The 25,477-nt window shown below is 42.5% G+C and overlaps 4 protein-coding genes across 7 annotated transcripts in view; 2 read left to right on the top strand and 2 right to left on the bottom strand.

Moving 5' to 3' along the window:
• The window catches only part of dchs1b (dachsous cadherin-related 1b), a 29,995-nt gene extending 25,423 nt beyond the window's left edge, over positions 1 to 4,572 (bottom strand). Inside the window, exons 1-2 of the mRNA XM_077740873.1 lie at positions 4,341 to 4,572; positions 9 to 810 (exon numbers count right to left, since the gene is read on the bottom strand). Coding sequence (XP_077596999.1) covers positions 9 to 810; positions 4,341 to 4,342 — 804 coding nt within the window. The 5' untranslated portion in view covers positions 4,343 to 4,572. The remainder of the gene's footprint in view (positions 1 to 8; positions 811 to 4,340) is intronic.
• A 6,328-nt stretch (positions 4,573 to 10,900) lies between these two features.
• On the bottom strand, positions 10,901 to 16,118 carry dpp3 (dipeptidyl-peptidase 3). Its single transcript, XM_077740539.1, has 19 exons — positions 15,986 to 16,118; positions 15,306 to 15,461; positions 15,046 to 15,190; positions 14,868 to 14,957; positions 14,633 to 14,770; positions 14,470 to 14,544; positions 14,129 to 14,219; positions 13,934 to 14,064; positions 13,727 to 13,857; positions 13,608 to 13,666; positions 13,357 to 13,551; positions 12,814 to 12,926; positions 12,648 to 12,740; positions 12,446 to 12,508; positions 12,251 to 12,375; positions 12,062 to 12,182; positions 11,817 to 11,996; positions 11,450 to 11,612; positions 10,901 to 11,221 (listed from the first exon to the last, which is right to left on the bottom strand). Exons 2-19 carry the CDS (start codon positions 15,428 to 15,430, stop codon positions 11,082 to 11,084), a joined length of 2,178 nt encoding a protein of 725 aa, XP_077596665.1. The 5' UTR covers positions 15,431 to 15,461; positions 15,986 to 16,118; the 3' UTR covers positions 10,901 to 11,081.
• On the top strand, positions 16,078 to 19,969 carry slc35f2 (solute carrier family 35 member F2). Of its 3 annotated transcripts, none has more exons than XM_077740541.1 (9): positions 16,078 to 16,139; positions 17,405 to 17,495; positions 17,581 to 17,753; positions 17,836 to 17,963; positions 18,282 to 18,441; positions 18,514 to 18,670; positions 18,744 to 18,796; positions 18,910 to 19,064; positions 19,189 to 19,969. In XM_077740541.1, the coding sequence occupies exons 2-9, from the start codon at positions 17,407 to 17,409 to the stop codon at positions 19,384 to 19,386; spliced, it is 1,113 nt and encodes a 370-aa protein (XP_077596667.1). In that variant the 5' UTR covers positions 16,078 to 16,139; positions 17,405 to 17,406; the 3' UTR covers positions 19,387 to 19,969. The 3 variants fall into 3 exon arrangements, with proteins under 3 accessions (XP_077596667.1, XP_077596669.1, XP_077596666.1); XM_077740543.1 differs by having other exon boundaries at positions 16,096 to 16,144; XM_077740540.1 differs by lacking the exon at positions 16,078 to 16,139 and adding an exon at positions 16,966 to 17,016.
• Positions 19,970 to 20,142: 173 nt separating this feature from the next.
• elmod1 (ELMO/CED-12 domain containing 1) lies at positions 20,143 to 25,154 on the top strand. 2 transcript variants are annotated; one of them, XM_077740544.1, is made up of 12 exons: positions 20,143 to 20,310; positions 20,930 to 20,990; positions 21,165 to 21,310; positions 21,391 to 21,419; positions 21,485 to 21,582; positions 21,782 to 21,911; positions 21,980 to 22,113; positions 22,336 to 22,404; positions 22,855 to 22,875; positions 23,596 to 23,646; positions 23,717 to 23,850; positions 23,920 to 25,154. In XM_077740544.1, exons 2-12 carry the CDS (start codon positions 20,974 to 20,976, stop codon positions 24,093 to 24,095), a joined length of 1,005 nt encoding a protein of 334 aa, XP_077596670.1. In that variant the 5' UTR covers positions 20,143 to 20,310; positions 20,930 to 20,973; the 3' UTR covers positions 24,096 to 25,154. The 2 variants fall into 2 exon arrangements, with proteins under 2 accessions (XP_077596670.1, XP_077596671.1); XM_077740545.1 differs by lacking the exon at positions 22,855 to 22,875.
• Positions 25,155 to 25,477: the final 323 nt, after the last annotated feature.

Genomic DNA, 25,477 nt, shown 5'->3' with positions numbered 1-25,477 from the left:
GATTTCACCTGTAGTATGCTGCTTCCCTGCGGTAGACTCTCTGAAATAACGGCGTGGTATCGACTCTGGTTGAAGACCGGCGCGTGGTCATTGACGTCGGTCACAGCCACCTCCAGCGTCATGGAGCCCACCCTCCTAGGCGAACCACCGTCAAACGCCTCCAGGACTAGAGTGTACCCAGAACGTTTCTCCCGGTCCAGGAGTCCCTTGACCACCAAGTCCAGATACAGTGCCTCGTTGGCCGCCCTCTTGGTCTCCAGGCCGAAGACCTGACCCACATTGCCCTCTCTGATGGAGTAGCCCTGTGTGGTGAGGCGGTCTCTGTCGGCATCGCTGGCCGGATCCAGCGAGAAGCGGGTACCGGGCGCCGTGTGCTCGGGGATCTTGAGAAGTCCCTTGCTTTTGGGGAAACGTGGCGCGTGGTCGTTGATGTCGTTGACGGTAATGGAAACTTGTACGGTGATGCCCGTCACCGTGACGGCGATGAAGCCGTAGCGGTCCCGGCGTTCTCGGTCCAGCCGGCGCGCCGTGGTGATGATCCCGGTGGTCTCGTCGATGTTCAGGTCGCCGCCAACCCCCGTGCCCTCGTGGTCCGAGATGAAGTAAAGGCCGGCCGACTCGCCGGGTGGCAAACCGGCGCCGATGTCCCCGACTACCGTGCCAGCCGGCTGCTCCTCGTCCAGCTGTAGCTCCAGCGCCCCCAGGACGACGGCTGGCAAGATCGTGGCGAAGAAGAGGAGAGAGCGGAGAGAGGGGCCGCAAGGGCGCCGTGGCGACTCTTGGCTTCTCAAAGACATGACTCGGCTACACCTGGATGCAGAAAGAACAGATTCAAAGAGGTTTATTCGCAAATTGGAGGCCATTTTGGGTCTAAATATTTGCTCGAGTGAACAGGATTTTTTTTCAATTGTCAATTGTTTATAAACGTGCTTGGTTTTTCAACTGGCGACCAGTCCATGGCTTTCCCAGATCTTGATATAGATCGGACTAGACCAAGCGTAGAATTGGAAAAAAATTGGCCTTAAACGTGACGATTTACGTCGTCGTAAATCGCCACGTTTTTGGCAGCCGATCAAAGCGGGACGTCGTCGCGCGGCCTCCGTCTTCACGTTACACCGCTGAATAAATAAAAAGTCTGGACAAACATATGCCGCAAAGTTACGCCTCGTCAAGGGTCGCCGCTGATCGCCGTGAAATTCGACCAATCAAAACATCCCACCGTGGAAGCAACCCAAGCGGCGAGAACTCCTGGTTAACGCAAAGGTGTCCGGCGGCACTCATCCGGGTGAGCGCTCCCGTGGCGCCAAAAGAATTTGGACGCCGATGCCAAGGAATGTTCGCCACATCTGCCCGGGCTAACGTACTAAAAGCTAATGGCTACATCCCAACGTATTTAACTATTGAATTGTTTGATTTTTGCAAGATATGGGCGAGACTTCCAAAATGGCTTTTGTTTTGATTTGACATCGATGGCAAAGAGAACGACTAATTTTATCGGCGGTCCCTCCCCGCACGCGGCATTTTTACGACCCCCCCGAGGGGCTCCCATTAATAACCCGTGTATGGCTCCCTCGGGGAAGAGGGAGGCGGTGGACGGCGGCCCCTCCGTTCCGCTCGCTGACCTTCACATCTGGAGGGGACGGGACGCTGCTGCAATTTTTGTTTTTGACGAGTGGGCCTTGAAAATGAGGGTCACAGTGAGAGGAACGTTACGCCACGCGCTGGGAATGGCGCCCGCGGCGGTTCCAGCGTGTGGCCATTTTTATTAAAGTCATTCCAACTTGCAGGCAAATTGAAAGTCTCCAATAAAAATGCACACTAGATAGGTTGTATGTATGTATGTATGTATAGTATATGTACATATAGTCATATACATATATATGTACATATAGTCATACACAGATATACATATATATGTACATATGGTCATACACATATATATATGTACATATAGTCATAGACATATATATGTACATATAGTCAAATACATATATACATATATACATGTATATGTACATATAGTCAAATACATATATACATTTATACATGTATATGTACATATAGTCAAATACATATATACATTTATACATGTATATGTACATATAGTCAAATACATATATACATGTATATGTACATATAGTCAAATACATATATACATGTATATGTACATATAGTCAAATACATATATACATATATACATGTATATGTACATATAGTCAAATACATATATACATATATACATGTATATGTACATATAGTCAAATACATATATACATGTATATGTACATATAGTCAAATACATATATACATGTATATGTACATATAGTCAAATACATATATACATATATACATGTATATGTACATATAGTCAAATACATATATACATATATACATGTATATGTACATATAGTCAAATACATATATACATATATACATGTATATGTACATATAGTCAAATACATATATACATATATACATGTATATGTACATATAGTCAAATACATATATACATGTATATGTACATATAGTCAAATACATATATACATATATACATGTATATGTACATAAAGTCAAATACATATATACATATACATATATTTTATATATGGTTCAGCTCAAACATGATTCATAAAAAAACTGCATTTTTCTCTTCTTTGGGGACCCTTTAATATCATATCTAAATGATCTCTTATTTGCTAAGAATTTCAATTAACATGCATTAACCTAATATGGCAAAATGACAAGAGTCCTGTTTGTTAAGCATAAAAAATGTCAACACTATGTTCACCCTTTTTTTGTATTCTTTCTTGGCGGTCGCTGGCGACCACGCAGCAGCCGCCGCCATGGCAACGGCGCATCCCTGAGGGAGAATGCTAATGAAATGTGCCGCCCAGGGGAAGGCTTATCAATATTCATTCATTCATTCATCTTCCGTTCCATAGCGCGTATTTTCACAAGGGTTGCGGGGGTTGCTGGAGCCTATCCCAGTTGACCCTGGGCAAAAACCACAGACTAGACTCTAGACTGGCCCAAAGTCAGCCATAGGGCATACAGAGAAGCAGACGACCATTCAAACTCACAACTACAGCCACTAGCGGGAATAAAGCCCACGTCTACCCCAACTAAAGTCAGGGGAGTGAACCACTACAGCCACAAAGCAAACTGGCCAAATTTCTCATAGAAAGATCCTGCCATTTTGGCCTGAGCCAACTAGTTCAAAACAGACATGGTTCTTACAATGACGATTTGAATCAACTGCCAAAAGATTGGTCGCAAAGACTTGTGAGGGATAAAACTGTCTCTGTTGTTTTTGGCCACACACACAAAAGGGAGAGATGAGGCCGTGGACAAACATGGCAGTGTTGACTTAGTTGATAAGCGCCTCCGAAGGCCTCTCGAAAGCAACGGAGGACATGATTAAATAGCCATGATGTCGGCACGACGCGTCGAGTTCAGCAGGTGGCGCCGGAATAATAGATGAGCAAGTTGTGGTGAGTAAAAAATGGTTCATAAAATATACATTTGGATTAATACATTGAAAAATCGGCAATGCCTGCTTTGACCCTGTAATCAAGTGACCCATTAATGTCCCCCAATGAGAAGTGACACAGAACCCAGTCCCCTAATTGACAAAAAAAGTGACTTGTCAAAACTCCAAAATCAAAAGCAAGTACCCCAAAGTCAACAAAAAGTAAGTCAAAATCCTCAAGAAACATTTTTATCGACCATCAACACATCTCCAACCAAGTTCTCCTAAAATGACATTTCCCACCCCCAAAATGTATTCTTTTTCTTTACATTGATGCACTACAGCAGGGGTGGAAAACACGTGGCTCTCGAGCCGCACGCGGATCCTAACCAAAATGAATGTGGCTCTTTGCTTCTCATATTTTTGCAACTGCATTTGATGTGTTTAATATTGTTGTTGTTTTATAAGGTAGAAGAAAGTCTTATGGTGAATAATCTTTTCATTGTGTTTGTGTGTGCGTGCATGTGTCTGTGTGTGTGTGCATGTGTGTGTGTGTGCGTGTGTGTGTGTATTTTGGCAGGTCACTGTGTGGTGTGGCTTTTTGACTCTGACAGTTTAAATTTTTTCCTCCTTGTTTGCCACCCTTGCATGTGCATAATGTTCTCCCCAAAAATACAACCACGAATACATTTTCCAGCACCCCCGGCATGCAAGATCTGGCTTTTAGCTCAGCCCAACCAACCCCCAATTGGCATCTCACTCTCAAGCAAGGTGTGCATTGCGCTAAACGCTAAACAGGCGTGTCAGTTGATTCATTGATAAGTGGCACATGTGCGTGGATGCAAAGCAATCACAAGACGGCGACACTTACATTCATTGGGGGTTTGTGCACGCGCGCTCCTTCGGGTAAATCCAGCTGAACGCTCGGGCCAAAAAAAGGGGGGTTCAGCGCATCGACAAAGGGGGAAAATAGGCCACTTCCATAAGAACGATCGGAACCGTGACGACGTCAGATGACGTCTAAAAAGCTGTCTGGATTTTGCGATCGGGATCGGGATAGGATGGAGACTGTGGACCGACTGCGCGACCGAGCGACTGACTGGTTGGATGATTGCAGCCGAATCCCCCCTCCCACTCCCTCTTCCATCCCAGCGGCACGCCCCTCCTCCCCGAATGTGGGTAGCCTGCACAAAAGTGGGGGGACGCACTGGAAGAAAAGAGGAGAGACTCTAGTGCCCCCCAGCTCCATCCCGAGGAAGTCAACAGGACAAAAGGAGCCCTATCATCCCCATCAATAACCAATCAAGATGCTATACAAATGAATTGGCTGCCTATGACGACCATGGATGTCCATTCCACGGGACGGGGGAGCAAATGAGTGGATGAAATAACCATAACAGAGATACAGAGACAACATTTGCATTTTTCCCCTTTTGTTTGTTTGACTACAAAAGAATACTGCTTCCCCCGATATGATTTTTAATTGCTCTGATTGGCTGGCAAACCATTCAGTGTACTCCCACTTGTGCACATTTTTTTAGCTGGGAAAGACCCTTTGTCTGTTCATAAAAATGAATTCAAATATATTTTTAATTGAGTAAATAGTCTGGTGTTGTTTCATACTTCTACAAAATAAAATACATAATGTGTTTTTCTTTTGAATTTAACATTTGGCCAGTATCAACTTTACAGAGTCAATGGTACTCAAAACAATCTTAAAATGAACAATGTAATGTGTTAACATATAAGATATGGTTGGGTTTTTTGGTGTCTGGATGTTTTTTCCTTGTGTTTTTCTGTTTGCATGATCGCCTGATATTCTCTTGTCTGACACAGGTTTTCATGATTGTCTCGTTAACCAACCCCCGTCTTTCTATTCAAACCCTGTTTTTTTTTTTTTTTTTGGTGTCTGGATGCTTTTTCCTTGTGTTTTTCAGTTTGCATGATCGCCTGATCGTCCCTGGTCTGACACAGGTTTTCATGATTGTCTCGTTAACCAACCCCCGTCTTTCTATTCAAACCCTGTTTTTTTTGTGCATTCGTCAGTGTGCATCTCCCCAATTGAGTTGTTCATTTTGGTGTGAACAAACAACACTGTATAGAATTCACTTCATTATCCACGCAACTTTACACTGACTTTAAACCACTAATTAATCCTAACAATAGTTAATAATAAGAAATAGCTGCGGCTTCCCAATATTTTGAGCACCATTCCACAGTTATGAGAATCTTGATGACAAACAAACAAGCAAAGCCAACTTTTTCTTCCTCCATGCAGTGCGTGTCCTTGAAACAAATGCTTTGCACGTGGACATTCGCCGCCACTTCGCAATTATCATACATAACGTTAAGCGGCAGCAGATGGCGAAGGCCCGGCGCGTCGCTCGGTGGCGGCCGATCCCCCACGACGACCCATCGTAAAGTATAAAAAAGACAAAAAATGGCGTCGCGTGTCATATGCGGTCTTTTCCCATCTCCATCCATCAGAGGAAAAACCGATTAGAGCAGCAATTTGGGAGCTGTGAAAGACGGAAAAAACTCCAAACGCTAGCGTGAAATAACTTGGACGCGTCCTTGATTATTTGGTCACATGCGCCATGCTGAGCGCTGCATTTTTTGGAAAGCCCGACGACAGACTGTAAAAATGCGGCGAATATTTTGACCAAAAAGGACAAAGTAAACATAGGCAGGATGTCGGGTTTTTTTAGCTACTCATTAACTTTCAAATCTGCCAGCGCAGGGGTTTGAATTTGCATAAAATGCTGGCTTCAAAGCAAAATAGCTGGTTTTGAAACTTTTTTTGGTGGCTCCACCCACGCTAGACAAATTCCATTTTTCATGATCCTTGGGAAAAAAACACCACAAATGTTGAATTGGACAAAAATCTGTCGTAGGGAAAATGACTGATTTCCTGTTTATTTATTGGAGTGTTACTATTATTTATTGTGTCTCTACCCATGATTGACACACCCATCATTTTTCATGTTGCTAGGTAGACGTGCCCCTCAGAAACTGAAATTTGCAAAGATTTGTGACACAGTCCAAATGGCTTTGTTTCCTTCCTTCTTTTCTTTCACTTTCAAAAATGACACACCTTTCCTGTGCACCGCCAAGGCAGGAAGGAATGTTCGCACAATCCAAGCTTCCGTTCCCAGGGACCCAATTCATTGACCACTAGGTCCATTCTAGTTCCTAAGACCAACTTATTTGGTCCCATGCACTTTCTCAAAATGCACCATCTCGAGCCATAGACTTCCCGCGTGGGCCAGTCCGGCGTGTGTGCCTGTGTCTGTCCGTCCGTCCGGCCTTCCCCGCCACCTGCTTCCTGCTAGGCAGCCAGGCATCGTGGGAAAGTGGCACCTCGGCTCACGTGTGCACGTTTCCATGCCAGATGTGATTTTGCGACATTAACGACATGCACGCATTGCCGCCGGTCCACATTTAGAAGCAATGACAGATTGATGAGTGGCCAGCCTGTGTTGGAAAGTCTGCTGCTTTATTTCTGGAGTCCCTAATCACACCCAAATGCACTTTGTGTACCTTGTACTGACAAAAACACACACTGAGACGTGCATATTCTCCCAAATCACCTTATATATAGGCAAAGAAACACACAGGTGGAAATATCCTTTGGTTTTGGGCTTCCAATTTCTCAACTCAGGCATTGGATTTCCTCTTTTTTGGTTTGGATTTTCAATTGCATTGTTTGAAATGTACTTTTCATCGTTTGGGATTCCAGTTTTCTTGATTTGGATTACAAATGATTGTTTTGGGCACCAAATTGCTTGTTTTGGGCTCCAAGTTTCTTACTTTGGGCTCCCAGTTTCTTGTTTTGAGCTTCCAGTTTCTTGTTATGGATTTCCAGTTTCCAGTTTTGGGCTTCCAGTTTCTTGTTTTGGATTCCCAGTTTCTAGTTTTGGGCTTCCAGTTTCTTTTTTGGGCTCCCAGTTTCTTCTTTTGGGCTCTCAATTTCTTGCTCTGGACTCCCAGCTTCTAGTTTTGGGCTAGTTTCTTGCTTTGGGCTCCCAGTTTTCTTATTTTGGATTCCCAGTTTCTAGTTTTGGGCTCCCAGTTTCTTATTTCAGATTCCCAGTTTCTAGTTTTGGGCTTCCAATTCATTTTCTGGGCTCCCAGTTTCTTCTTTTGGGCTTCCCATGTGTTGAGTTGGACAATACACTGGTGAAACGGGTGTAAAGGTTAACTACTTTATGTTTGCCTGTGTGTGTGTGTGGTAGCGGTGTGTCACATTGTGTGGATCAGCTGCTTCCTGTTTAGCGTGGAGCCGAAACATTTTCCCCCGTGAAAATCAGAGATGGCTCTGGGATCTTTCAGGTCGCTAAGCGTGGAGTTCCGGATGGGCCGCCTGCTCTATCTTTAGCATTCTAACGTCTACATCTGATGAAAGAAAGCGCGATGCAGCGTCTCCAAACGAGCTGATTTGGTTTACTGAGAATGCCGACCTTGAAGCCTCCCTTAAATCACATCAAGGGATCTCCGTCAGACTGGAAACACAATTTGCGCTCGCTCCGTCGTCTTCCAGCTGCGCGCAGCAGCGCCGGCCTTGTAAAACGGCGCAGCTGTCGACGACGGCGGCGGCCAAGGCAGAAGCCAAGGAATGTTTTCAGTCGCCGTCAGATCGGGGCGCTATGCTCCGGCACCCCCTCGCTTTGGTTTTTCTTGGAGGGGGGATTCTTAAGACAATCACACGCCACGCTTTCTTGTTAAATAGAATGTTTGGGAAGATTTTTCCCAAGTGCGTGTGGGTTATCTACAGGTGGAAGTGGGAAATATAAACGCTTGGGTGCTTATAGTGTTTTTTTTTCAGTTTTCTTGTTTTGGGGGGTACTGTTATGTACACACAAACAAACGCAAATTGTTTGTTGGCGTGCAATTTCCAGGCAAAAGTCGCAAACATGTGACGTGATCTGTAGTAAATGCATTTACCTCAGTTAAGAAAGTGAAAAGATGTCGAGACACACCGGCGCCGCTCGTTTTTTTTGTCACCTGACTTCACTTTCTTCACCAAAACGTTTTTTTTTTAAATCCAATAAAAAAATCAATTGAAAAAGCACATTCGTGAACATATAAAAGTATTAAGCAGCACCAAAAAAGTGGATTACCATATGTCTAAATGATTGACGATCAATTAAAATCGTGCCCTTGACAAAGATTTACATGGAGTGAGATAGCATGTTTAGTCTTGGATAAATGTAATAGTTGTACATTACACATTTGGCCACGTGGACTTAACCGCATTGAGAGGTTGCTTTCCAGTTCGCATCTTTGTCTCAATTCCAAAGTATTTTTCCTTTTTTTTTTCTGAGCGACATCTTTCTCCAATTACGCGCATGAAGCTTTTTCCATCATCGGGTTTGCCGCTTCCACAAATGTGATTGGAAGCAGACGCACACGCGTGTGACATTTGCCAGGCCGGCGGGCGGGCGGCGGCCAGGAAGTGGCAAACTTTACTCGGCCAACTCTGTGCTGCAGGTGTGCCACCCAAAAGTATAAAATTCATAACCACACCCCCTCATCAACCAATTTGATTAAGTCATAATGTTATCCATCCCCCAGACACCACACAAAAAAATCCCAAAGCATAATAAACTGTTCCACCCCCATCCCATCCCTGTGATTGTTTGCATGAGTTTCACCTGCTATGTCGCTTCTGGCTCTCCTTCTGTTGTCTGACCCAGGTGTTTGTGATTGCCATCAATTAAAGCAGTCCAGAAAATCAATGATGATTTCACATGAAGGCAGCCAGGCTAGTGGTGAGCAACCCTAGTGAGGATAAAGAAATTCAGAACTTGAGATGAGATTTCACATGAGAGAAAAGGCATTTTTTTTGGTTCAGTTCAATTATTTAGAGCACAATTTAATGTCACATTTATTGTTATGGTTCAATATTTGGACAAATTACATTGGCATTTTTTATCATAGTACATTTTTACTCTTCCATTGGTTCCAATTTTTTTTTGATAAAATGATACAATGTGAAGGAAAACCTACACTTATATTTAAGGGTGTATTTGATACACATAAATAATATATCCATGTTGCATGGTAGGGTACTATCCACATTAGGAGACATTTTGCCCCCTCCCCCCAAAAAAGGCCTCATGTGACCTGACTTTCAGTCTTTCACCATGTTTGTCCTCATATGCGTTTCCCATCCATCCCGACCTGCACGCAAATGTAAAAGCAAGGTGACGCGCGGGCGTGTGTGTGAAAATCTGCCGGGTCGCTTTGGCAGCGGCACGTCCGTCCACATCACAGCGCCCACCAAAAGCCCAGCTCTCTAATCAAACCGCCGCTCGCCACTATTTCTGTTCCGGAGCGCACAAGCAAGCACGCTGCCAAAAATCAACATGTGACACAAAGAGACAACCTGGCGACCGCTCTGTTTTTTTCTTCTTCCTCCCTTTGATTGACTTGGCATCATTACATTGCTAGTCCAAGTAGTTTTTTTTTAGTTCAAATGCCTCAAAATGTAAAGAAAATAACTCAAAAAGATCATTTACCACTTTGTTCACAAGTGACACCAGAAAATATACACAAAATCAACCATAAGCGACCTAAAAATACCCCAAAAATGATTGTTATTGAATCTGTCATATTGAATATTGGACGTTTATCACTGTCAATGGTCGCCAAATATGTCGTAAAAGTTATTTTACAATGTATTCATTTCAACATTTCTATTTTTATGTATTCCTATGACTCACCTAAGTTGCAACAAAAGATTTTATGGTTAAAAAAAAAAAAGCCCAAAACAATTGTTTGTTGTGCAAGTTTGCCAATGAGCTCATTCTCAACTATCATGGCGTCATTTCTTTGATCAAGTACAAAACAGCTGCAGTGTCTGCTTTTGCTCATATTTCACTTTTTTTTCACTCACCCTGATGGGATATAAAATAGAACTGACCTCCATGCTCATTTTTTTCTTTAACTGGTGGAACAAATGATCCCCCAAAATAGTGAACAAGCCGAGAGTTCATCATTTGTACGAATTAGCTTTTGTATTTTTTGGGGGGGGGGGGTTTCATTTGACCTCTAACAGCGATCTTGGCACGTGTGGTCTTTTTTTCCAGGTGCGGACGAGTTTGAGGCTGCCAAAAGTAACGAACGGATTTTCCACTTGGACGCTTTTCAAACACTTTTGAGAAGAAAAGAAAAAGACAAAGTTATGACAATGTCCAGTAAACAGAGGGGGATTTAGGTCATCCATTTAAAATGATGACAGTATGCAGTAGCTTGCTTTTTGGATTAAAAATAAATCATAAATTACTGTTAATAGGAGTAAATTAATTAATATAATGAAAAAAATAGCTTAATTTGAACATCTCATCTATTTGAAATGGAAGTGACTTAAAAAAGTAATGGATGGCCAAAATGAACTATAATGTTTTGGCCAATTATGGATGAAAAAGACAAGTTTTATCAAACATTTTATTTTGCAAATTGCAATTTCTCCATCCCAGACGATGAGTAAATACGGCAAAGTTTGTTATGAGCGTGAGTCTTTACCAGTAAATGTGTGTCATGCCAACCTGGATGTGTTCTACAACTTGGTTAATTGAGTTAGTAAGACTAGCCAATGAGAAAGCGGTCATCAACACCAGCACGAAGAATCCAATCTTCTCAACTCCAAAAGGTCCGCCTCCAGTTTGTCACTATCATGGAAACGCTCTACGAACGACTTAATCAAACCCGACGCGTTTCCTTCATATTCGATCAGCTCCACACTCTCCTCTAAAAATAAAATAAAAAAAACGTAGAACAGTCAGCAGCTCCCCCTATCGCTCAACAAAGCCATTTTTGATTTGATTACATTTTTTTTTAATCTTCAAAACGTCCAATCCACCTGAAGTGGCAGTAAATGAAGGAATATTCAATGGCTGCCACCCTGCCACTTCCAATGAATTGGACTTCTGAGGAACTCTGGTTGAAAAATGACGAATGCAAGCGCAAAGAAATTACCGTTGATTCTGGTGTTGGCTTGCACAAACATCTTGCGATCTTCCTTTCGCAGTAGCACCGTCTCGCGAAGGCGCAGGAAATTATGCGTGCCGCTCTCACCCACGGTCGAATAGTGCTCGTAAAGGGCACGCCCTTTGTCCACGTCGCCTGTCGATTTGAAGACCTGCAAAATGGAGTCCAGCCAGACTATTATATAAAGAGCTGTATTTTCTGGATTAGGAATTGGACAATTTTTATCCTTTGGCTAAGCCTGCCAGCCTCTCAATAAACAATGTGACCTCTAAATATATTTTTCTTCTTCATTGTTGAGCATTCTGGTGCAGCTTTATAGTCCGGAAAATACGCTCATTTGCATATCGGTACGTACCTGCAATTTACAGAGGAACCTGCGGATGGCGTCCTTTCCAACAGTGCGGATCTTGGCGCGGTCTAGCGCCACCAGAGCGTCTGGTTTTCCGTCGGCCGCGGCGACCTCCTTCAGGGTCACCAGGCCCTCGCCGGCCTCCAGCAGCACGCGCAGGATGACGAAACGGGCCTGCATGTGAGCCTGTTCCGAGCACAATGGGGAATTAAACTCAACGCTTCACGGGGCGAGGCGGACGTCAAACCCACCTGTCTCCAGCTCTTGCTCTCGGGGGTGTAAAACTCCAAACCGAGGAGTCCGCCTCGAGCCATGCTCAGCCAGTTGACGTAGACCACGTCTTCCGCGTCTTGGCCCTCGTGGCCGAAAATGCTGTCAAAACCATACGGGTTAACGGCGAATAGCTTCCCGTGGGCGGGGCTAATAAGCGCTGAGTCCACCTGAGTACATCCTTGATGAGAGACAGGTAGAGCCCAACGCACTCGGCCCGGCATTCTTCGTAGGAGGAGGCAATGGAGGAAAATTTGCTGTCCCAAGTTTCGCTGTCCTGGTACCAGCTGGAAATCTACAAAAACAAAAAGGCACCGTCAGCGTCGTTTGGAAATATTTGGGTGCACATTTTTTAGGGGACTCACCAGCTCGCCCGTTTCCGGGTTGACCACAGCATTCTTTTCAAAATTGAACTTGCCCTCGACGTCCTGTAGAGAACGTCAAATATTCAATAGTGTTTCGCTAGCTTCATACTTTTACTTTTACACTGATTGTGAACTGGAGCTTTGGCCACACCCTCAAATCAAACGAAATTATTCATTGTGTTAGAAAGAAAGATTGACCAACCCGGACAAACAACTTTCCACTTCCGTGGCCCAACAGTTCATGGAGTCCGACTTGGACCTCGAAAGATGGGCTCTTCCACTTGACGAACAAATCCTGGTAAAAAAAAAAAGATGTGGAGAGCGTGTCATGGTCGGTTGCGACCTGCTCGCCAATTATGGCGACTCACCTTGTCCTCTTCGCCCAAGAATGTTAGCTTTTCTTTGTTGGTGGAGTAAGCCACAGCCAGCACGTTTCCTAAGGAGACATTTTTGAAGCCCTCTGACTGTCTGATGTCATCATCTGGTTCACAAAATACACATTAGTGGTCTTAGAGAAAAAAATGGCTTTTTAAGCAGGGATGTCAAACTGGATGGGCCAGATCGGAGATCATTTTGTGTGTAAATTATTGACTTCACAGTTAAGTTCAATATTTTTAGAGGTTGGCCAAAATAGTGAACATATGTTATTGTATGATATTAAGCATGTCTATGGGATAATATATTTTAAAAAAGACATATATCGGCCCGACTTTTATAACGAGTGATCATAATGGATATAATTGTGGACAATCTAGGAAAAAAAAAATATATATATATATATATATGGTCGACCATTAAAAATGTCTATGTGTTGGCCAACATGAATCACCCCCAAATGACCCAAAACTAAAATCCTGGCTTCGACAAACACAAGTTTGACAACCCAGCTTAATGTTTTTTGGCACTCGTACAATTAGGAATGTTAATTCCAGCTGGAATTCCACTGCCGGCGAAGGTGAGTACATCAAGGGACGTGAAGTCCGGTTTGAGGAAAGCATCTTTCTCAAACTCCCTGGGCCAGGGAAGCTCGGGGAGCAGCACTTCGGCCGAGCTCACCAACTTGGCAAAGCGCTCGCTCATGGCTTTGTTCACCACCGCCACAAAACCTAAAAATCAGAAGAGCGCTAAGTGGGAGAACCTCGACAAAGAGATGGAAATGTACCTTCAAACTCTCCTCTGGAACCAAAGGGATCTCTGTAGCTTTCAATGAAGCCTATGTAGCTGGAGGAGAAAGACTCGTGAGCACGGTTCATCGTTAAAGTGGCATTCAGAGGCTCTCACCTCTCAACGATGGGCCCCTTGTCTTTTATCCAAAAGCGAGAGCCCTCCTTGTGGGCTTCCACTGAGCCCAGGCTAAAGCTTCGTCTGTACTCCTCAAGCATTTTCTTCTGGTTATCATTGGCGGCGTGGGCCTGGATTTTTTTTGTTGGGGGAGCTATTGTAAAACGCCTGTAGCCATTTGAAAAAAATGCCAATTCTTTTACTCACCTCAGCCTTCTGAAGATAATGGCAGACCCTCTCCATGATTGGTGCGTAGTCGCCCCTTTTCACAGAGAACTCTTTTCCCTCAAAGTCGAAGCACCCGCAGCAAAAATCGCACTCGCCCTCCACGGCGCAGTCTGGCAAATGGAGTTGCGTTAGGAAAGTGTAATGAAGTTTGGTTATTTGATTTTTATGACTGACCTTTCTTGACGGCAGAGGCCAGGCGCACTTCGTAACAGGTTTTGTCACCATTTTCCCTTTTAAATAGGCGGGTGTTGTATGCAGACAGTTTCTGAAGAAGAGAAATGACGGTCAAGCACATTTCTTATTGAAAACACCATCAGTTCAATATAAAAAAAATAAAAATTTAAACTGAAATACAATACAATGATGGCACTAGACATCCAAACCATTTGAAGTGGGAGATCTGACATTGAAAAGTCTTCCCACTTCAAATGAATTGGACGCCTACCAGTAATACTCAATTCAATTTATTAAATGTATCAAATAACTGAAGCTGTAATTGTCTCAAAATAGCTTACTTTGGAGTCAAGAAACTTTTGTGCCAACTCAGCATCTTCCATACCGCAGTTTCCTGAGAAATAGGTAGTAATTCCCTGAAGACACAAGTCATGAGCTTCAGTTTAAAGCACAAATATCCTAATAATAGTAGTAGTTTACTTTTCAACATTTACAAAGCCTCACCTTGTCACCAAGCCCCAGTTGTTTCTGTTTGTCCATCAGAGAGTAAATAGGACATGAGCAAGAGTCCCACAGAGCAGCCATCTCAGTTGGGTCATCCTTAAATGCCTGGCTGGCCCTCACCAGTGCATCTAGCTTCTCCTACGTAAGGACAAACCATCCATTTTTGTGTGTATCAGGGATTAACATATACTTTATGTGCCATGCTAGCATAACATAACTATAAAGATGCACAAACCTTGGGCAAATTTGGAATAAACTTGGAATCTCCAAAAGACTTGTAGTTGCCCATATTGGCATAGAGACCTGCTGCATACACCAAAAAGGCCTGAAAGAGAACAGAATAGAAAAAAACAACAATTCAAGTCAATGAGGTGATTGATTTCTATGAAAAAGTACATCAGATTTAGAAGTACCTGGTACTCTTCGGAGCTGAGACCAGCAGCTGTCGCTACAACTTCCAGCTGCGAGGGCGATTGCTTTCGGAAGATTCTCTGCAGCAGGACGAAGATGAGTGGTGACTCCGGGGAGGTTTGCAGTAGCACAGCCAGGCCTCCATACCTAAGAGAGAAGGAGCAATTACATCACTCTGCCAGAAAAATTCTATCTAATTGCCACTTGTTGACGTTCAATCCATTTGAAATGTCACTTGAAATGGCTGCCAATGATGACCTACCAGGATGCATGCGACAAATAGTGGGCGTACAACTTCTCCTGAGGGGAGAGCAAGCCAAAAGCTTCGACGCAGTCCAGAGCGGCGACGCCGATGTCATTAGGGAGGAAGTACTGAGAGTCCACCATCTTCAAATCAGATGACAAATAACTTCTTAAACTGTAGGGGAAACATAACACAATAATGATGATGAGGTTGATGATGATGATGATGGTGATGATGATGATGATGGTGATAACAGGACTTCCATGAATGCAATTGATGGTGTTTTGACTTCACATTCTGCAACTCAGCATACAAATCAAAGATAAACACAAAGTAGGTCAAGAAAAAAAAACACTAAAGACTCCTTCTACTAGTTTTGCATTGATGGAAATGAAAGTGAAATTAACTAAACTCATCCTAATCACAAATCGACTAAATCCAACATTACCTCAGAAATTAACATAGAAATAATATGTATTTTGTGCAATCATATACTGAAAGTGATCAAAACCTCCATGCAAAGAGAACAAGTATCATACAATAGCATTCATCCACGTTTGCTAATATGCATCGTTTTTTTCTCCTTAAAAGACCATCCACGACTTCTACATGCAGGAAAATTAAAGATCAAAGTGCGTTGTATGTTTATTTCAATCATTAATCGAAATCAAGAGGAATTATCAACGGAGTAACGCTACCTCGTTTCAAGTCGGCTTTTCCAGCTCACGTCAAAGTGCAGTCTCACTACGTTATGCACTTCCTGGTCTATTCTGCTTTAGCCCGCCCCTTCACCCATCACAGCACGCAAATTGAGATCGGCGTCAGAAAACGCCAATCACGGCCAATGGTTTGGTAAGGTCAATACTACTATGTAATATTCATTCATTCTCTGTACAGTGTATCCTCACAAGTGTCGTGGGGGGAGTTGCGAGGGCTTGTGTTATCATTCTTGTGCCATGTGATAACATTTTCCAATAACAACTCAAAGAATTCATCCTTCACTTCATGATAAGAGACGTAGTTATTAGAGGAAGTGTGGATTCACCTTATCATTTATGTTTTTAAATGTCAAAGTGACATACCCAAGCTCATGCAATGTATGATCCACGTTTTATAGTAAAGTCAAGCTATAATATAACTGCATGACATTTAGTTCATTAAATACTGTTGATCACAGTATTGTGTGGCTTATCTAGCTCACATTTAGTCACACTCATTCTTGGATCGTATTTATTTATGCAAATATTGCTGTTACTGGTGAAATTATATTTGTTTTTATGAGGTACAAGAGCGATGCTGTGACGTTTTATGCAAGCAGTCTGATTGGCCAAGGCTTCGTACGTCATAATAATGAGACACTTTTTCTGAAGTAACAAGAGCAAGACAGATAGAATCCATCAATTTTTAACCTCCCACACCGATCTAGCATCGATAAAACGTTTCATTAATGTAGCAAAAGATCCGATAGGTTCTGGCTTAGGACACAAAAGGCTTTCATTTTTGTACCAATGGAAGAAGTAGGTGGAGAAAACGGGGGAGAAGGGGGCGCTTCCTGTGTGACAGCATGATAAGTCTCATACAGTGACGCGTGCATGCTGGTAGAGGTTAAAAAATGTGAAATATTTTCTTTTTTTTATCCATCTGGACTCAGACTAGTGATTTTAGATTTTAGACATTACAAATAGCCTTTTTTTTCATTTGAAGTGCCTAAACAATCTCTGCCCTGAAGGTAAGACTATGTCTGATGTCATTACCATGTTGCTCTTATATTGTTTTATGTATGTTGCCTTTATTTTAAAATAGCAATTTCATTTGAATCGTTTTATTGAGGAGAAACCTGATTAGAATGTGTTCCTACATTTCTTTTGTTGTGGCTTTACCAGAATTTATGTGAGACAAAAGTATGTAAAATGACTGTATTTTGGGCTTTCAGTCCTTTTTAATGTGGGCTATTGTAGAATTTACGTTATTTGTCCAAAGAATCCAGAAAAGCATCAAAAGTCAAAAGAAATTGGAAACACATGATTTTCCAATGTGACGTGTAGCGTGCTCTCCTTAATTAGCCAGGACACTAATTCCTTCACATGCCTCTTTTGCCATCTTTTATTGCTTTCAAGCAATGGAGGCCCAAGACGAGGAAAGAATGTGTGGGAAACTAAGATCGGCCTGCAGTCTTTACAATTACAAGCTGAGAGACGTCTTCACATGGTGAGTACTTGGAATGCAGACGTGTTTTTCTTGGAACATCATCCAGAGTAGCCCTGTTGATCCTCGTGTATTCTCTGCTCTCCAGGGATTTACTGAAAACCTTAGTCATGGGCCAGGTCTTGTCCTTGATGATCTGCGGTACGGCGGTGACCTGCCAGTATCTTGCCAACGCTGGCGCAGAAACGCCCATGTTACAAAGTTTTCTCAACTATGCCCTGCTTCTGCTTGCCTATACCACCATCCTCTGCACCTACAAAGGTATACACACAATGTTGACTACTGATTATTTTATTATTATTTATTTTTTCACCTTTTTTTTGTTTGTTTTTTTAATTCACAGAGGAGCAAAACATCCTGCAAGTACTTAAAACCAAGTGGTGGAAATACTTGCTAATGGGTCTGGCTGATGTGGAAGCTAACTACACGGTGGTGATGGCCTACCGCTACACCAATTTGACCAGCATCCAGGTGGGAGACAACAGTAATTGGTTTAGTAACACCAACATTACATGAATGTTTGGGATTGGTGGAAATATTTAATGACGCATGAACTTGTTTTAAATGCTAATTTTTTGACGTCATTAGACCTATCAAGGGCAGGTATTGAATATTTTAGTGGAAAATGATGGTCTCTATATCGGTAGCAATCTTTATTGAAAAGGAAAAAAAAATATTGACAATATATCAAATGTTCATTTGCCCCTCCTAGTCAAAATTACGGGCCATCATTGGCTATCATTGACTTGACTATTTTAATGGGAAATTTTGGAAACCTTTTTTGTGCAGTTATTGGACTGCTTTGTGGTACCAGTTCTGATGGTCATGTCCTGGTTCCTGCTGAAAACCCGTTACAGGCCGTTGCACTACATCGCCGTGAGCGTGTGCCTGCTGGGCGTGGGCGCCATGGTGGGTGCCGACGTCTTGGCCGGAAGAGATCCTGACTCCGGTAAGCGGGTGTGTCTTTTTTCACCGTGTCTGCATTGAATCGTTGCTTTAAATTAACGTTATGTCTCCGCAGCCAGTAATGTGGTGCTGGGTGACAGTTTGGTGCTGATCAGTGCTGTTCTCTACGCTGTGTCCAACATGTGCCAGGAATTGACAGTAAAGAACAGGAGCCGGGTGGAGTTTTTGGGGATGATGGGCTTCTTTGGGACTATCATCAGTGGGATTCAGCTGTGAGTTGCATTGCCCCCCCAAATGCCTTTAAATTGCATTGTACTTAATAGCTGAGCGTGTTTTCCTCTGCAGGGCCGCACTGGAAATTGGTGCAGTCAAGAAAATCAAATGGAGCTTTCACATCGGTAAGATAACTCTGTTTGACCTGCTGCTAAAATTTCTAGATGAGTAAATACAGACTTGTAATTGTCCTGTTTTACCCTAACCAAGGTCTTGTGTTGTCTTTTATGTGGTGCAGCCATGCTGTTCGTCCTCTACATGCTGTGCATGTTTGCCCTTTACAGCTTCATGCCGGTGGTGGTGAGGCGGACCAGCGCCACTGCCGTTAACCTCTCATTGCTCACCGCTGACCTCTTTAGCCTCTTTTGTGGCTTTTTGCTCTTCCACTACAAGGTAAAGGGCCTTGTCTGCTTTCATTTACATTGATAGTGAGCAATATCTTACAATGAGTTGTTGCTAAATGGAGTGGCCCTCCATCATTTGGTCCCTTTTTAACTATGAATATGTTCTATTCCAGTTTTCCCCGCTGTACATCATAGCATTCACACTCATCATGGTGGGATTCATCACCTTCAACGCCGTGCCCACCCGCACTGCTCAACCCGAGCCCGTCTCTGGGGACACCTCGGACCAGGATGCCCAGAGTGCTTCGGACCGTTTGTTGCCCGCTGACTCCACCGGGCAGAGTCACCTGACGGTGGGCTCTGCGCCATGACCGCAGAAGGAAGTCTTTCTTTTCTAAGAAAAGAAGACTCTTAAGTCAAGTCTGTGGTGCTGTTACAAGGACAGGCAAAGTATGTTGTTGACCTTCATTTTGGGAAGGCGACATGTTATTGGATTCAAATGTTACTGTGGACATTTCACAATCCACAACTTTTCTGCTGTTTTATATCCTTTCCTTTAATCATTTCTTTAATTCATTTTATAGTTTCGCTTCTTACTGGGACTTGATTTTGACCTCTTTTTAAAACAGACAAATACAATCTCCTGTACAATTGCGACTTTATGTATTTATTTGGAAGGTAAGTTGTTACAAAATAGCCAAAAATGTGTTATTGTTTAAAGTTTTCCAAATATAAGTTTACTGCTGATATAATTCATATTTGCAATATTGTCAGCTGCTCAACTAAAGTGCATTACAGTTTTTTTCACTGTTTTGTTGAATCAAACCTTTTATTTACACTGATCAGGTTTATTTTTAATTACGCTTTTGGAAAGAATGTGGGTAAATACTGCTGTTGGTGAACTTAATTACATTTAAAAATGTTTAGCTTTGTTTACCTTTAAAACCTTTTTATCCTGTCAACAATGTTTACTGTATCTTTTGTTTAAACTAAATAAACTGATTTTTTAAAACATCTTTTTCAGAAACCAGTTTTCAGTAGCAAAAGGCCTGTATATATTAAAATACGACTACAGTATTTTATTCTGAAGGAATACTCACCACCCATGTCACGTAAGGATCACCTCACTGCAGTTTAGCGCCACCATCTGGCTTCATTGTCACACAACGTCGTCGTCATGGAGGCGAAACGAACGTCTGCAGCTGAGTGACGGGGGAGTGACACAAAACAGCACGTCGTCTGCTTAACCTTGCACCTCCTTTGTAAAGATTATTTTTCCCAGGGTGGAAAAAAAGGTAAGATCCTCTTTTTTAGACGTATTTTCTGACGCAAAGTCTGACCTTGCAATGCCGCGGACGATTGCGGATTATGCAAATGCGATGGTTTGCAAATCGGGTGGCAGGTGATCGCTTGACCGTTGTCTATCATTTGCTCACGTGTATATTTTGGCGAAGAGGAGACAAAAGGCAAATGAGAGTGGTCGCGCCTTCATAGTTTGCGCACCACGGACAGCTCCTTGGATGCAGGCCCGCCCGCAGGGGTGGGCGAAAGCCGGGCTAGTACGGAACAACACTCCAAAACAGCACCACGCATTTTCTTATTCGTAAAAAAAGCCTTTTAAAGGGGAAATTAATCTGATGCCTATTGTGGTCAGTGGCAAGCAAATCGTAATCATGTATTTTTTTTATATCAATATTCATTAGCTGCCATTCACGGTGAAAAACGTCCAAATTATTTGGATCAAATGGATTGGACGTAATAGTATCAAGCTCATTACAATTGACTAAAAAGGATGAAATGAACATCATGATTGGAAATGTAGTCATATGCCTATTTATATTTGTATTTTTTTAAGCCAAATGTTCATGTATGTGTGCTTCACCATGTATATTTTGCACTATGTTGTCATTGCAGATCAACCCCAAACAGCAAATCCAGTAAAAAGGACAGCAATCATCATGAAGAACTTCCTGAGGTAAAACGACTCTCCATTTGATATGTTGATGGAACTCAATTAGAACGCTGTTAAGACAGAAAAAAAAAGATTTCCCAGTATTCCAGTTGGCAGCTCTGCATTCAAAGTTCCTGAGCGCCAAAATGATGTCAAAGCAATGCTTTAAAAATATTCTTTTATTCCCCTCCCCTTCAGGGTTTTGACCCAGTTCTTCGTGTTCCTCTACTGCAAATGTTTATGGAGAGGCCTGAAGTTCATGGTGCGCAAGTTCACGGGACGCTGCGAGCTACAGCGGATTTGCTACAACAACAAACATGGCGCCCGCAGGACCCTCAAGATCGGTGCCATCTCGCGACCCGCCGCCGACCTCTTGAAGAATATTTTATCTTGTCCTTTCTTAATTTGTTTACTTTCCTTACAGAATCCTCTATGAGGTACTCCAAAAAAGAGGTAAGTGCCATTGCTAAAGATGGCGTCTTTTTGAATTGAAATGTATAACATTGTTTTTTTTGCAGCTTTTGCAATCCGCCCTCAGTGTTCATCCCGATAAAGTGGAGAAAACAATTGAGGACATTATGGTCCTGAAGAAGATCAACCCTGACACTAACCCTCAGTAAGCCCCCTGTTGAGTGCTTATCAGCCTGCATTAAATTTGAAAATATCAGCGCATGAAAGAATGTTAATTTCGGTCTACATTATGTTGCATTTCTCAGATTTAACATAAAATGGAGTTAGTCACTTTAATGGTGCCTTGACATTATTTCCAATTATTGTAGGAAACTGTAGAATTGGAATGTTTATTGTCCCTCCAGGCTTGGCATTTCCCTGCAAGCCAGCCTGCTGCAGATCGTAGGCTACCGGAGCTTATTGGCCGAAGTGGAGAAGCTCCGACGCGAGCCTTATGACTGCGAGAATGCCCAACATGAGGATATGCTGATGAAGGTGCGCCAAAATCCTGTCAAGATGCGTTTTCAATTGAACATTATAATATATATATTTTTTCCCTACAGTTATGGAAGGAGCTACGTCCCGACACCCCTCTGACCGGAAGAATTTCCAAGCAGTGGTGCGAAATTGGATTCCAAGGCAGCGATCCCAAGACGGACTTCCGAGGCATGGGCTTGTTGGGCCTCCATGTTCTGCTGTAAGTTAAAAATTCATTTTTTTGTGCAGGAGCTAGGCTAATTTTGGGCCTTGGAAGAACAACGAAAAAATTGGACAGATCTCTAGTCTGCCCCCGAATGTATTGCACCCTGAGCAGTCATCTATATTGCCCATAGGAAAAACCGGCCCCTTCCTCCAAAATCAATTTTATTTGACTACTTTGCAATTTTAAACGAGAAACTGCAATCACTTCTTTTTGCAGGTACTTTGCAGAACACGACAAGGCGGCAGCACTTCAGATGCTCCACGATTCCTTGCTGCCCAAACACAAGTATGTTAAAAGACCGCCTACTTTCTCGCATGCACTATTTGTTACATCATTATTATTATTATTATTTTTGTTCCACTATAGCAAAGGTGTTCATTGTCCTCACTATCGGCAACATAAACACACACTAATTCACAACTCATGGACAAAAGCATTTACATTCCAATCCATTCCAAAGTGGAATATTCTAGACATCCCTGAGTTAAGTGTGTGAATTAAAAGTGTCCAAAATGCTTGCTAGACTCTGTGGAAAATTCCCCAAACAGTTCAAAAGGTTTGTCAGTATGCTTTTGTCCATCTTCAGCAAATGTTGACAGCTCGATGCGGTCACCCACTGCCTCCCTCATCTTCTGTTTATCGCATTGCTGCTTTGCCATCAGCATCTCAGTGAGCTTCTTCTGTCTGTTTCGACACGCGCTTCCCACCTCTGTGTCGCTCCCACGTCTGCTACAGGAGTGCACACGGGAGTCACAGGTACATACTCCATTTTCACCCCCACTCAGCCACACATTCCGGGCACTCAAAGCACTCCATTTCAAACGGGGGCTTGGGGATCCTTTTGTTATCGTCAGCTATTTCATGCTAACTTGATGAGATGTACAAGTGTTAGTGCTGTAAGATGGCCTAAGTGCACAAGGTTACCATAATGGCTCTTAAATCGAACTCATTGGTATAAGGGAAGGCTGGGAAATAACATGCCAATGCTGCCCATCATGTACTTTTTGATATCTAGAATCCAACTTCTGGTCGCTCTATCCAAGATGGCCATCAAGCATACAATTTGGGTTTCAGAATTAGTATTGCAACCCAAGAAAAGCAAAAACAAAAAAACGGTATCTGTGCAACATTATTTGTCACAATATGTTTTTTTCCAACTCCTATTGATATCCTAAAAATTACTGGATACCATTTTTGAGACTGCATCAAGAAAAAAAAAGTTACATTTATTTATTCATTTTTTTCATTACCATTGAAAAGGATAGACGCCCAATCACGAGCGTCTAGAAAACAAAGTAAAATGCCCTTCAGACATTTAAGCTGGAATAGCAGTTACTTTACTGTTAAGTGAGTAGGCAGTAATTTTGTATTCAAAGAAAAATATCCATGAAAAAATAGTATGCTTACCACAAACACATTTAGCCCAGAACTAACCATTAAAAATTGAAGTTTCATGTGTGTTTGTGTCCTTCTCAGTGAGGCAAACATGTCTGATAGGGAGCAGAAGAACATTGACAAGGCTATTGGGTAAGGCTTCCTTCCCCGTGCCTATTTCTAACCCTAAAAAGAGATTTAATACAATGACATCTGCCTGCAGCTTCTCTTTCGCCATTGTCGGCATCAACATAACGGACCTGGCCTACTCGTTGCTGACCAGCGGCGCCCTGAAAACCCACCTGTACAACGTGGCCCCCGAAATGCCCACCTTGCAGCACCTCCAGCAGACTTTCTGTAAGTGAGGCCCACTACCTGCCATTCCATGTCCAATTTTGACCCCAAATGACCGTGTATGTGTGGCAGGCTACCTGATGCACGAGTTCCATCGCTTTTGGATCGAGGAGGACCCCAGCGACATCATGGAATTCAACCGCGTGCGCGCCAAGTTCCACCGGCGGATCCTGCGGCAGCTGCGTGACCCCGACGCCACCCTGTGCCCACGTTTCTCCGCCTCCGACCTTCACCTGGTCAACCTCTAAGCCCCGCCCACCTCTACCACAAACAACGGGATTTCCCGGTAGGCCCGCCGGTAAAAACATTCGGGCTCGATAGTAAAATTACTTCACTGCCGGCGGCTCGTATAATCACGTAAATGCACCGTCAAACATCACTTATCGATTGTCGTAGTCACGTTTATTTTGACGCATTCAACGCCATTGACGGCCATAGACGTCCAATCCAGACTTGATTGACATTCACTTATTTACACAACTTGTATGTGTACTACTCTCACATTTGCTTTCTATGATCATTTTTCGTAATGTTTGGCGATCAATACTCATTCTGACGTATAGCTGGCGGCCATCTTGGGTAGGGCAACCACCCATTGAAACTTACTAGATCTCCAAAATACATATTGCATAGCATTGGCATGTTATTTCTACCAATGACATCCTTTTAATACCGTATCCATATCGGTGCTACACTACTCTCTTTCAAATTAAAGTAAAATACAGTAAAAAATTAAAAATGTAAGGTATATATGTGGCACAAATTCCTATATTTATCCAATCACCTCCTCCTTGCCAATATTTTGAATGTTTGTTTCAAATGGTGTCTTTGTGACATTGGAATGCTTCTCATTTGCCTTTTATAAACAAAAAAAAACACTTTATTGTGAATGTTTCTCACAAACGATTGTTTCAGTTGAAATCCATGGAATGTGACACTAAATGTTCGCTGTCAGCCAAAGCAATAATTCTCATTGAGTTAGCATAGAAAAGTCGCCACATGCTTTTTTTGATGTTTTCAATCTAAAGGCTTTAGTAGTTTAGTTTCGTAATATATTTAATATGATTGTTAGATACTTATACAATTCTGAATTAAGGTGAAGCTGCTTTGTTGGTTAATATGTTCAGCAACACTGTTTGCCTTTGGATGGTTTCTTGCTTGCCTACTTTGTGGAGTCTCACTTGGCTTTCATTATCTTCTACTGGATGTTCTGAGTCGATATTGTAACGCTGTGATTTATTTGTCTGTGTTGTGAATACAAATAAATACTACATTGAAAAAACTACAATAAAAGACCTTCAAAAGGAGGCATGTTTTCATTTGAAATAATAAAAAATACATTCCTCTTTTCTTCTTTTTACCCTACTTCCCACATTATACTAAATAATATGATTCTTAGTTTATATCTAGGCCTGTGTGGGTTTTCTCTGGGTACTCCAGTTTCCTCCCACATTCCAAAAACATGCATGGTAGGCTGATTGTGATATAAACTCATCTGAGTTTATATCACATAAAATAACATTAATACATTTGAATTTATTCACATGCCTGGGTTGGGGCTGGGTTATAAAAATCCAAGCTACTTAAAATTTATTTTCTTGTTTAATTCGTTTTTTGAACGTCAGAGGTT

The sequence above is a fragment of the Stigmatopora nigra genome, chromosome 19 (assembly GCF_051989575.1).
Source record: "Stigmatopora nigra isolate UIUO_SnigA chromosome 19, RoL_Snig_1.1, whole genome shotgun sequence".
NCBI lineage: Eukaryota > Metazoa > Chordata > Actinopteri > Syngnathiformes > Syngnathidae > Stigmatopora > Stigmatopora nigra.
Note: the sequence above shows the minus strand (reverse complement) of the source record. Positions and strands in the feature narration are given on the sequence as shown.